The following is a 12,452-nucleotide window of genomic DNA, read 5'->3' as shown; positions in this document are numbered from 1 at the left end:
ATGATATTAAAGATATTTCTTATAATAGACCTAGGCTACATTGTCCTGGATTTCACTCAGTATTACCATATACTGGGACTGCCAAATGTAATAGGATTACTGAATTAAACAATGCTGTAAAATGTTTTTGCATAGTTAATGCATTTAGCCTACTTATTTTTATTTGACATTAAAACGGTTTTCCTGTTGTGATATCAAAAACTTTTGCTTCTTTTCTTAAGAGGTGATTAGGCTGAATGCATTACATTATGAAAGGAAATAAAAGCTACGAAGCACATTTCTGCAAATTAAAAAAATTGAGAGGCCTATTAATTTCATTGACTCCAAAATATGATTATGATTAAGAACCTGCCAAAATATGGCATTGTATCTTATGGTTATTAAAAAAAAAATGCAACTATCTGTTTTTAACACAACACAACAGTTACACCTTCTCAAATTCTTCATTGCAGGTGCACAAATCCTATTCTATGAATGGCAAATTAAGAAACTCATACACTCACATTTTTGCTACAGTTGCTGCAGTGAATATGGTGCAAAACACATTCACACACCCGCATCATAAATGTGAAGTCACAGACAAATTTTGCTCATCAGCAAATCAATATGTGAATTCATCCAGTGAGAGTTGCACACTTGTAGAATATTTTCTCAGAAAAAAAAAAAAAAAATTCTTGGATATTTTTCTAGCTCAAACACAAGTACATAACTACAACAGCTGTCCTTTTCTGCAAATTGTGGCGCCGTTTTGTGGCGTGTTCTGCATAACGTGGCGGCCCATGCGGCCCCATTTCGTGGCCGGCCCACCGGGAAAAGTCCCGGTTCTCCCAATGGCCAGTCCACGCCTGGTAAGTTATCTCACTCCCATGTGCCCTACAGCCAAGATTTAGTGTCCCACTAAATCACGTTTGCTGACCTGCAACAGAGGCTTAATCACTTGGAAACAGGTGCTTCCTCATGAAACTAAGCTAGAGTTTAGTGAGTGAGCGATAATGTTAGATCATATTTATCATTGTTTCTATGTGCCATGACTATAACAAATAGAATTCCGGTATTTTAATTTCAGGTTTGTTTTATGCAAAACTGATTTATTATAGTCCATGTGTGGTCCACATTACACATATGTTTAAAAATTTTAATTAACCCGCTCTGTGACTCACTGCAGCTTCTAATTTCGGGACTGCTTCCCTATGGGAGTAATAATTACTGGGCAAATTGCCTACTGTAATACAAACTCTTACATTACTTTACTATGGTATTCCTATAAAAATTACTATCCACCAAAAACAAACAAAACAAAACAAACAAAAAGAAAGAGAGAGAGAGAGAGAGAGAGAGAGAGAGAGAGAGAGAGAGAGAGAGAGAGAAACATGGTACCCATGGTTTTCTGACCATGGTAAATTCTCATAAGGGTAATCTTACATTAGCGCATACATATGATATGATACTCACCTGCGAAGACCCACCCTGTTCTGTCATTTTTCTAGAAGGTAAAGCAGAAGAGAATATAAGGTATAAATCGTTTAATATGAGGGTATCATTTATATGAGACGACTGAACAGCAAACTTAACAGTGCAGGTAGTCTAGCGTTAGCTTACCTTTCGTGAAACAAGAAAGGCTAATCTAACTAAGAAACACTGATTACCAACCGTAGCTGACCAGCGCGCATATTTAAACTATAAACAAATGTATAACGGAAAAAGAAAGAAAAAAACATACCTTTATTGGTATTTGCCACTGCCAGCTCGGGAAGATGCTCATGGAAGTTTTTTTTCCCCTTTTCTACTCTTTGGGTCGCCAAGTTCCGCCAACGGGTAGGCGCCCAAACTAGCTCTTCTGATTGGCCAACATTCTCTGATCTCTGAACAGTGCCCGCCGCTGCCTCTACAGATGCACAAATCACTTTTGCTCCATATTTAACATAGATATGTGGTGCAAAATGGAGAGCGCGCGAAACTTGTCATTTGCAAGCGAAAAACAGTGTTTGAGACTCGTAGCAGCAGATTCAAGCAGTTGTAGTTATGTACTTGTGTTTGTGCTAGAAAATTATCCAAGAAAAAAAAATAATAATAATTTGTGAGAAAATATTCTACAAGTGTGCAACTCTCATTGGATGAATTCACATACTGATTTGCTGATGAGCAAAATTTGTCCGTGACTTCACATTTTTTGATGCGGGTGTGTGAATGTGTTTTGCACCATATTCACTGCAGCAACTGTAGCAAAAATGTGAGCGTATGGGTTTCTTAGTTTGTCATTCGTAGAATAGGATTTGTGCACCTGCAATGAAGAATTTGATAAGGTGTAACTGTTGTGTTGTGTTTGTGGGAGAGAGAAAAAAATCTACAAGTTTGTAACTCTTAAAACATTTTTCTCTGTGACTTCAAATTTACTGATACACATGTGTGGCTAATCTCTACAACTACAAATTCCACTGTCACAAGCGCTCAGTTGATTTGCTCCAAAAAATACCTTTATACACCTGGGATGGCCAATGGAGCGAACTTTCAGACAGCACTTAGGCCTATTTAAAGGTCACCGAAGTGGCATATACATAAATAATAATAATAATAATAATAATAAAAATAACAGGATTCAAAACAGTGTTACCATGAATGCAAACTTTAATACAGTGAAAAAGACACTCTATTAGCATAACATAAATATATATAAATAAATACAAATTTCCAACATTCTTTTGAACGTCCATGTACTAAAATAAAATATTTGATGCCATGAGTGTACCTTCATTTACTATTACTATTATTTTGAATGGCCATGGAAAATGAAGCAGTGTGATAACAATTTTACCTGGTCGCAAAAAGTAGTCCGTTAATTTACCTGATGAACTTTCACCTTTTGCTGACTCTTTATGCTTTGCAGAGCTAATGTGTGCTTCTAAATCACTTGCACCTTTATTAGCAACTGACACATAAGTGCCAGCTTTACATGTCATACATTCTGCTTCCCACGGATCTCGACCTGGAAGAAAGCACGGGAATTTTTTGGGCAAATCTTCTGTAAATTTGCTCTTTCGTTTGAGCATTGTTTCCACTCAGCTGTCATTTGCTGCTACCGTCAAGCAACTATTTAATGCCGAACACAACAGCGATTCGCGGAGAGACTGACAGGCAGGAATTTGGCCAATAGTTGCTTCATTGGTGCGCGAGAAGGCGGGACTTATAAAGAGGGGTTAAAGCAATGCAAATATGTGCGCACACACAATGAAGTATTAGACCAGATGCACATCATAATGCATCTAAAGCCGAATCCAGGACATTTTCACAAATTTAGAAATCCCAGCCGGACACTTTTTTAAGATCTGAAAAAGAGGACATGTCGGGGAAAAAGAGGACGTATGGTCATCCTAAGTTTACCTAAAATTTCTCAGATCTTTTGGTCCGTACAGTGCAAGTGAATGGGTGCCAACCTTTTGAAGCTCCAAAAATCACATAGGTCAGCATAAAAGTAATCCATATGACTCCGGTGGTTAAATTAATGACTTCAGAAGTGATTTGATAGGTGGGGGTGAGAAACAGTTCAATATTTTAGTCAATTTTTACTATTAATTCTCCTCCATGCTCAGTCAATCTCCACTTTAACTTTTATATTCTTCTTCTTGTGTTTTTGGTGATTCACATTCTTTCAATATACACCTCCTGCTGGGCAGGGAGAAGAATTTTGAGCAAAAACTGACAAATATTTATCTGTTTCTCATCCACACCTATCAAATCACTTCTGAAGATATGGATTTAACCACTGGAGTCATATGGATTACTTTTATGCTGTCGTTATGTGCTTTTTGTAGCATCAACATTTTGGCACCCATTCTCTTGCATTAATGGGACCTACAGAGCTGAAATATTCTTCTAAAATTCATAATTTATGTTCTGCAGAGGAAAGAAAGTCATATGCATCTGGGAAGGCATGAGGGTGAGTAAATGATGAGAGAATTTTCCTTTTTGAGTGAACTATTCCTTTAAAAAAGACTTTTTTCAGATTTTTTGGTATCTGCAATGTTGCTTTCAAAAGCTAATCAAACTACTACACAAACAGTGACATTTCTTAATGAAAATAATTAACTAAGCTCAAAAATATTTTGCAACAAAATAGGCAAAATACCCTATAATGGAAGCTGAAATACATAAGATTGCACATATCTGTATGTGTATATCTGAGCGACGAACACTCTCGACAGCATTGCTATTACATTTCATATGCTGCCAATTACATATATCACTGTTTCGATTCTTGGCTGTTTATGTGAAGTCCCACCCATTTGAGAGCTCGTCCAGTCATCGTAGAAGCCAGGCTTCCAAGTGGGACAAAAATATGTTGATTGAAAGCCCATTGTCCAACAGGATATCTGATGCAGATCCAATTCAAATAGCACTCACAAAGCTCCCATAGACTCACAGAGAAGCACATAGTCCTAATAAGCTACTAATAAGCTACACATAAGTATTTTCTCAGGCACTTATTGAGTCTAAATAGATTTTTTTTTTTTTTTTTTTACACTGTTTATAAGAGCAAGATAGAGAAATACTAAAGAATACCAAAAAATGGATGAGGTAGAGGGGGTGGAATAAGGTCACGGGTCACTAAAGACCTAAAGTATGCATTTAAGGGTTAAACGCATAACGCATGGCAGTGGTAAGTGAGGCACTTACCACTGCCATGTATTAAATGTATGGGCTGTGATATTCATTAAACATCTTCTTTTGCTTCCGTAGCACTTTCAGACATTGATATGTTTTTTTGAGAGGCCAGCCTGACAAAGCAACATTGGCTCGACCAATGGTGTGAGTTTGGGGTGGGACTATCTGTTTGTTCAAGCAACGGAAGACGGAGGTTGTTGTCATGTTTATGTGTTTTGTTCATGTTTTGTGTTCATGTTTTTTATTTTGAAAGTTTCATTCTTGTTTCATTGCCATGTCATGTGATCTGTTCCCTCATGTGATCCTCTCTTGTTCCATGTGTTTTGTTCTCATTGGTTTGTGTTCATGAGTCTTGTTATCTTGTTATCAGTTCTGTTATGTCATTGGTTCATGTATCATTGTCTTATTATTAGTTCAGTCTTGTGATTGGTTGTCTTGTTTACTTGTTACCCATGTCTGTGTATTTAGCCCTGATGTTTGCCATTGTTCTGGGTCAGGTATTGTTTGTGTAGCATCTTGTCAAGTATAGTCATGTTTATGGTTTGTTATGTTTCACATTTGGATGCCACTGTAAATAAACTGCACTTGGGTTCTTCACATCATCGTCTGCCTGTCATTGCCAGTGATTGTTGCAGTTGTACTAAAAAATCTGTTTGAAAACAATGTTCATGCTTTCAATTCCATTTGGTGCAGTTCTAGTGTCACAGAAAGGACACACTTCAGATTTTAATATAACATTAAACTAAGCTTTGTTCTTTCATAATTAGTTAAATCTAAATTCAGTTTAAATGACTGAAGAGCCTTTTCATTAATGAAGCACTGCATAGTGTTCCTTGTTGTACTAATCCCATATGACAAGAAGAGTTGTTTGAGATGGAGACTGGCAACTCCTCAAGAGGTAGTGCCAGCAGAATAGCACAATAATTGCTCAATTCTAAACAACCTAGTGCAGTGTTCTATTATGCAATGACTTTCAGGAGGAAAACTGAATCTTTGTGTGCGGAACATGTTAGTTCATCTGAGGGGGCGGGATCTCATCCTGGTCCAGCTGGATTCAATAAGTAAAAGCTGGCAACAAAAATAAGCAGTCAGTCTTCGAATTTGTTGAAAACATTAACTCTACATAGAAACTGGAGGGATGGAAGCAATGCATAAACAAAAGATAAACCTGCTGGAGGTTTGGCGTAGGAATCGTGCAGCTCACCCAAACAGAGCCAAGAATTTAAAACTATGGCCTCATCAACTGTAAGTCTGAAAACTATTAAAGCCATTTACCAGTTTGCTCAATATGCTATCATTAACTTTTTTGGTGACCGTGCTGTGCAAATAAATGGTAATACTTTGTACTTTACTGAGTAATTAATTACACAATTTTGACAACACAGTATAATTTGTGTCTTGTTTGACTGAATAATTTCCATGTTGGCTCAGTTTTAAATTTTCTATGTTATGTTGTACGTTAAACCAATGCTAAAAAACTAGACAAAACCTCTTCAAGAACAGCACCAATATCATACTTTTTTATATGTGCAGAAAATTAAAGTTATTTTTATTTGTATAGTGCTTTTAACAGCACACACAATTTCAAATCAGCTTTAAAGCTTTAAAGGTGCTGTAAGTGATTTCAGCAGCTATGCTATAGTTCGCCATCTATATCATCTATATTTTTGGTCCATTTTCCCAGAAAACTGTAAATGTTTTATTTGTATATATGCTATAAGTTCATTTGGTCAATGTTGAGGTAAACACTAACATATAAATCACTTTAAAGCTAACAGACTTGGACTAAAAGCCACAAAACCCCACACTTTCTCGTGGCTTTTTTTTTTTTTTTTTACTTTACCTTTAATGTTTAACTAATACTTGTTTAACTTGCATGTGCGATGTTGCAAAAATAATTTTGGCTGGTCTAATCTGTTTGTGGTGAGAGTGTATGATGTGTACCATGAAGACATGAAGGATTGATCTTTATTATGATCTTTAAATTCATCATTCTGGTTTTGTTTATAGAAAGTCTTGCATTTACAACATTTACTAATGTTTCTCTCTCTCTCTCTTTCTCTCTCTCTCTCTCTCTCTCTCTCTTCATTCCCTACCAAACTTGCTTTTTCTCTCCTCTCTTCTACTCTCCTCTCTATACTGGCAGATCACAACTGAGAGACCCCGAATTGGTGGCATCCCTCATCCATCAGAATGTCAAAATGGCACGCTTACTCCCACTAACAGGCAGCGATGTTTTTCGCCCCTTCACTTGGGAGTCCCTTGCTGAGATCGAGCAGCGGATGGCAGAAGAAGCCGCCAAAAAGGAGCAATTAAAGGCCCAGAATATTGAGGTGGATGAGGAGGACCTGCCCAAACCCAGCAGTGATTTGGAAGCTGGAAAGGTCCTGCCATTCATCTATGGAGACCCTCCATCAAAGCTCCTCAATGTGCCTCTTGAAGAGTTGGATCCATTCTACAAAGCACAAAAAGTCTGTGGCATAAGTGAAATGCTGATGTCAATAAATAGTTTTGAGTCTATGATGAATCTCCATTCGAGAATAATTGTTTTATTTTTGTAATAAGAAGCAAAGGATATGGATAAAATTAGAAACATGAAGTTATTATGCCCGTTTTTCTGTTTTGCAGACGTTCATCGTGATCACCAAAGGGAATACAATATATCGATTCAATGCTGAACCTGCCTGCTACATTCTAAGTCCCTTCAGCTGTGTTCGACGAGTAGCCATAAGAATACTCATACATTCATATCCTTCATATTCAAAATAACCAATGAAGACAGTAGTTGTGTATAAGATTACTGCATGCAACCCATATAAATAATGTTAATTGGGTCATGACATACTCTTTTTTTTATAATTTTATTGCCTTCCCTGAGGTCCACTTATAATGTTAGTAATGTTTTTTTTTTGTTGTTGTTGTTGTTGCACCAAATCAGTCATACTTTAGTCATATATAATAATTTTCCACCCTGTCTCTGGTCCTCTGCCTAAAACACTCTGTTTTAATCTCTCTGGCCCATTAAGACTTAAATGTAAATGCCCACTGTTATGATTAGCTAACAGCATGCCACGCTGAAATGTTCTGAATACACAAACGTAATACAATCCACGGTGATGTTGGGTGCTTTAACTGGTTTCAACAAGCCAAAGCAGAGATGCTGGTCTTCACATCTCAAATCTTCCGTGTTTGTTTACACACAGGACTGCATGTGTTTTGCCCAGTCAGTGGCAGCAGCAGAATGAGACACATTTTTAGAAGTTGTGATTGTGCCGCTCTTAAAACGCAGCACACTTCTCTGGAAACGCCCATCTAGTGCATGTTTACAAAAGACCAACAATTAAAAATAGCACAGATGGGTGCAAATATGGTCCACGATGCCTTCAAAACAGCAGAACAGCAAGATAGCGCAGTTGAATGAAACAAAATGAAACATGTCACCTGCTGGGGGGTGCCAAAGAGGAGGCCACCGCAACACACCCCAACGGGGGCAGCAATAGGGATCTCGCATAGGCCGCCAGAATGGTCTGAAACGACCCTGCTGGGTAGAGTTAAATTTATGCTTCAAGTATTAAATGTGATCGAATCCTACATTGACAGTTTTGCCTTAGAATTTCAAATCAGTAAAAAGTCTCATATTTATTTACTTTGGCTGGTGTGGGTTGTTTTTTTTTTTTTTTTTTTTTATAATGAAGAGCAAATAGTTCCTACTAAATTCTCCTTTACTCCACAACAATTTTTTTCGCATGTTCATCATGTTAACCATCTTGTCAAACTGCATGTTCATGAAGATGATTGACGCTCCAGCCAAAACAGTAGAGTAAGAATCGCACTACATCTCCAAATATTTCATTTACTGTATATTTTTAATTATCATAAAAGAATGTAAAATCCAAACTTTAAATAACTGATTGTAAAGTCCAGTAGGATGATGCAGAGAAGAGATGTGTAGGTCACAGCAATGAAGGAATTTGTCCTGTTGATTAATGTGTTGTTTGTTTCCTCATCTTGTGATAGATATGTTTTCATTGGCATTTACACCTTTGAGGCATTGGTAAAGGTGCTGTCCAGAGGCTTCTGCATTGGAAATTTCACATGCCTTCGAGATCCGTGGAATTGGCTAGATTTCATGGTCATCAGCATGGCGTAAGTATGGCCCTGAATGAATATAACCTGATTGTAAAATCACTGGTTAAACAAGCATTTGTAATGGCTCTAAATTTACTGAAGAATATGAAAAATGTGCAGAATTTTCTCAAATTTACTTAAAGGTGCACTCAGTAATTTTTTCCTCAAAAAAAGTTAAACTCCAAAAGACATGAATTGTAATTTTGCAATAGATGTAGGAAATCATGACCACTCACATTAAAATGAAGACTCCAGTCATATCAGTAACCTTATAAAAGCTGTTTCATTCTACATGGAGAGGGTTCACACATGGGGGCCGCCATGTTAGAATCACATAACCAGCCAAATACTACTCGCATAATCTAAGGTAACTGTCCTGTAATTTGACACTTTCACTCATTGATTAAAATAATCATGGCTGACTGTTTATACTAAATTTCTACAATGGCATCTGAAACTGAAAACTATTGCATGGTTGCTGCATCCAAGCCATTAGGTATCAGTATAAGTCAAAGATGACACAAAGGCAAAAGTTACTGAGTGCACCTTTAAGAAAAAAGAATTTAAACAAAAAAAATGGTGTTCTCACTAAAATGTTGCATGGAAACCCTTAAATTAGCATTTTGGTTAAAAGCATATGGAAGTATTCTCTTAAGAAAGGGATGGAAACAGTTTACAACTTTATTTTTAACAGTATTTCCCATAATCAGATGCCATTCCAAATAGCAGATTTTGCTCTCTCAGGGTATGCTACTTGACCATGAGATGCACACAGATGCATAAGCTTCTGTCATTGTGAAAATAGTCACTCAGACATGAGAGGTCAAAGGTCTGTGTGTTTACAGCATTACCAAAGCGTAACGAGGATGCCTTCAGGTCCTGGTTCCCTCAAGGCAACCCCTGTCCTCAGCTTTTCCATTAACCTCTCCCCGGTCCACCTTCACCTCCCCTTACAATCACTGCCTGGCCAAATAAAAATGTTTATCTGCTTGTAAAGTGAGATCACTTACCAGGCCTATTTTTAGCAGTAAATCTCAGCTTCACACTTTGGCCTTCCTCTGAACAGTAAAGGCTGCAGTTTGATGGAACTACTGAATGTATTCCAAGACTATTGAAGACCCGATGCTGTTTGTTTCCCTCCAAAAACTTCAGATATAGTTAGGCAGGCAAAATATTATCATTAAGTGACAGTTGTTTTTGAAGTGTTGGTCCCCTCATGTATTACTATTACTGGATTGCCTCTGCTTAAGGATGTAAGGGACCATCTAAAAATTCCAGCCACAGCGCTAAAACATCTGCGGTGTCCAAGCCATCGTTCAACTGACTTGTAAGTTACACATAAAAACTCAAATCTTTATACATGTTTTTAAACATAGTTTGATAAATAGAACATGCAGGTAAACTGACCCTTTGCTAAGCTCCGCCCACCTTGGTTACGGTTGCTTACTCTGACAAGCTCTGCAGAATCCCCATAGGAATGATTGGGAGATTGCCGTGAACGACACAATAAAAATATTCTCATAAACAGAATTGATAATGTTTTTATGTGGGATTATATGAAGTGTGACAGTGTAATGCATATTTATCTGAAGTTTTTTGTAAAAGAAATTGTTTACACAGTAATTTGATTGAAAACTGTGGAGACTGTGAATCAGAATCAAGACAAAACAATTATTACAGTCACTTAAAAAGAGAAAAATGTAATTTAATAGCAATTACACATCTAATAACATTACTGTATGTGAACAGATGTCTCATAACACACTCTATTTACTATCGCCTTTATTAAGACTTGAATCAATACATAAATAAAGTTCAGTTATTAGCTTTATTTTCCTTGGAGCAAATATAGGTGTCATTGCAGATGTTATGTATTCATCTGGGAATGAGGGCTGACACAGTTTAATCCATAACATGCTCATCTCTGGACTTATTTTAAGGTTTATTTATTATATTTTTTTAAAAAGAAAGAAAAGCACTGCATGTATCCTCTCTGGGTAACTTGTGTCACTATTACAAATGACCCAGCAAAAACTTTATTTATTTATTTTTTCTTATTTTTATAAAATCCATCGCAATGTTTTAGCACAGTGTGAGGACTTTTTAGACAGTCCCTTAAACACTCTCGTGAATATTCAATGAATATTGAATTTAAAACTAATTTTACCCCACTATAATCTATTTTTATTTATTATGCATCGATGTTTTGTTTAAATATAATTTGTTTAGACTATTTACTCTCAGTGGAAAGGAAAATAAGCAAACCATTTTACCACTCCAAACTGTGGGGGTCAGGCTTATTGACACAGGGACACTGGTTCCCCCAGGCCTCCCCTTAGAAATACCCTTGCTGTTGTCACTATATTCAGCTGTTGTAATTGACAAATGTTGATGAACACAACTTACAATTGTAAAACAACACTGATGTGCTTTCAAAAAGTTTTTGGTAACACTTTACAAAAAGGTTGTATTTGCTAACATTAAATTAACAGTGAATATACTTTTACAGCATTTGTTAATCTTGGTTTATGGTAATTTTTACAAATGCTGTTATATTTCTACATTAAATATTGTTACATTAACATTGGTGCATTATGAAGTAAATTGAACAATAGTATTTTTTTAATATAAACATTAATTGGTCCTCGGTTTACACATAATGTTCTAATTTGGCTGTGATCGACTGTTGCCCTCAAGCTTAATATAGTCTACACTGAACCGTATCTTTTACCTTAGCAATTTCTACACTCATTAGACCAAACTCATGAAGGAATACATGACACTTATATCTGTGACTCTACTTGTTCTAACTCTACAAAAACAGCCACATAATGGAGAAAAAATTAAGACAGTCCACATTTTACAGATTATGCATTATACAAGGAAAGGCCAAAACATGAACTTTTTAGCAACAACACTTCAGAACAATCAAATAAATGTCACTTTTTTGTACAATTATTTTTGTCTACCCCATAAGTAGTCCGTTTTTTTTTTTTTTCTGATTAATGATTTATTGTGTGGGATGTTGACAAGTGCATTAACACCAAACTAACATGGGACAGTGTCAGTGTTATTCTGCTTGATAGAGGTGAGGTCTGAGTTCTTAGGCAACAAACATTATAAGCCTGTTGATTTCATCCACAGGTGCCTCACAGAGTTTTTGGACTTGGGCAATGTTTTAGCTCTGAGGACCTTCTATGTTCTTCGTGCCCTGAAAATAATTACTTTAATTCCAGGTATACAGCATTTTAGTTAACATGGCCAAAATTTACAGCTTTTGTATGTCACATACATTTCAGATTGTTTTTGTATTTTTGCATAATTTTTGCATTTTGTATTTCTTTTTGCATTATTATTTTGGAATGTAGCAGCTGAGATTTTGTTTACCTGTGAATGTCAGGTCTAAAAACCATTGTTGGCGCTCTGATCCAGTCAGTGAAGAAATTGGCAGATGTCATGATTCTCACAGTCTTCTGTCTGAGTGTGTTTGCTCTCATTGGCCTACAACTGTTCATGGGAAATTTGCGTCAAAAATGTGTCCTGTGGCCTCCGATTGGCTGGAACTACACAGAAGATCTGACCATGAACTTCAATCATACAGACTATAATGACACTAAAGCTGCCAACAGCACATTCAGCTTCCAGGAATATGTTGAAAATGGAGG

General features: G+C 36.6%; 1 protein-coding gene across 17 annotated transcripts in view; it reads left to right on the top strand.

Annotated features, from left to right (window-relative positions):
* The window catches only part of LOC127451576 (sodium channel protein type 4 subunit alpha B-like), a 141,241-nt gene that overhangs the window by 109,348 nt on the left and 19,441 nt on the right, over window positions 1-12,452 (top strand). For 2 of the 17 annotated variants that reach the window (XM_051716337.1, XM_051716336.1), the window contains exons 1-7: window positions 5,741-5,904; window positions 6,806-7,130; window positions 7,288-7,406; window positions 8,396-8,479; window positions 8,677-8,805; window positions 11,932-12,023; window positions 12,188-12,451. The exons of 11 other annotated variants lie outside the window; for them this stretch is intronic. In XM_051716337.1, coding sequence (XP_051572297.1) covers window positions 5,798-5,904; window positions 6,806-7,130; window positions 7,288-7,406; window positions 8,396-8,479; window positions 8,677-8,805; window positions 11,932-12,023; window positions 12,188-12,451 — 1,120 coding nt within the window. In that variant the 5' untranslated portion in view covers window positions 5,741-5,797. Of the gene's footprint in view, window positions 1-5,740; window positions 5,905-6,805; window positions 7,131-7,287; window positions 7,407-8,395; window positions 8,480-8,676; window positions 8,806-11,931; window positions 12,024-12,187; window position 12,452 lie in introns of those variants that run through there. 4 more of the 17 variants (XM_051716338.1, XM_051716352.1, XM_051716348.1 and 1 more) reach the window with 4 other exon arrangements.

This window comes from Myxocyprinus asiaticus, chromosome 14, assembly GCF_019703515.2.
Source record: "Myxocyprinus asiaticus isolate MX2 ecotype Aquarium Trade chromosome 14, UBuf_Myxa_2, whole genome shotgun sequence".
In the NCBI taxonomy this organism is placed as follows: Eukaryota; Metazoa; Chordata; class Actinopteri; order Cypriniformes; family Catostomidae; genus Myxocyprinus; species Myxocyprinus asiaticus.
This window is presented reverse-complemented; position numbering and strand designations above follow the sequence as displayed.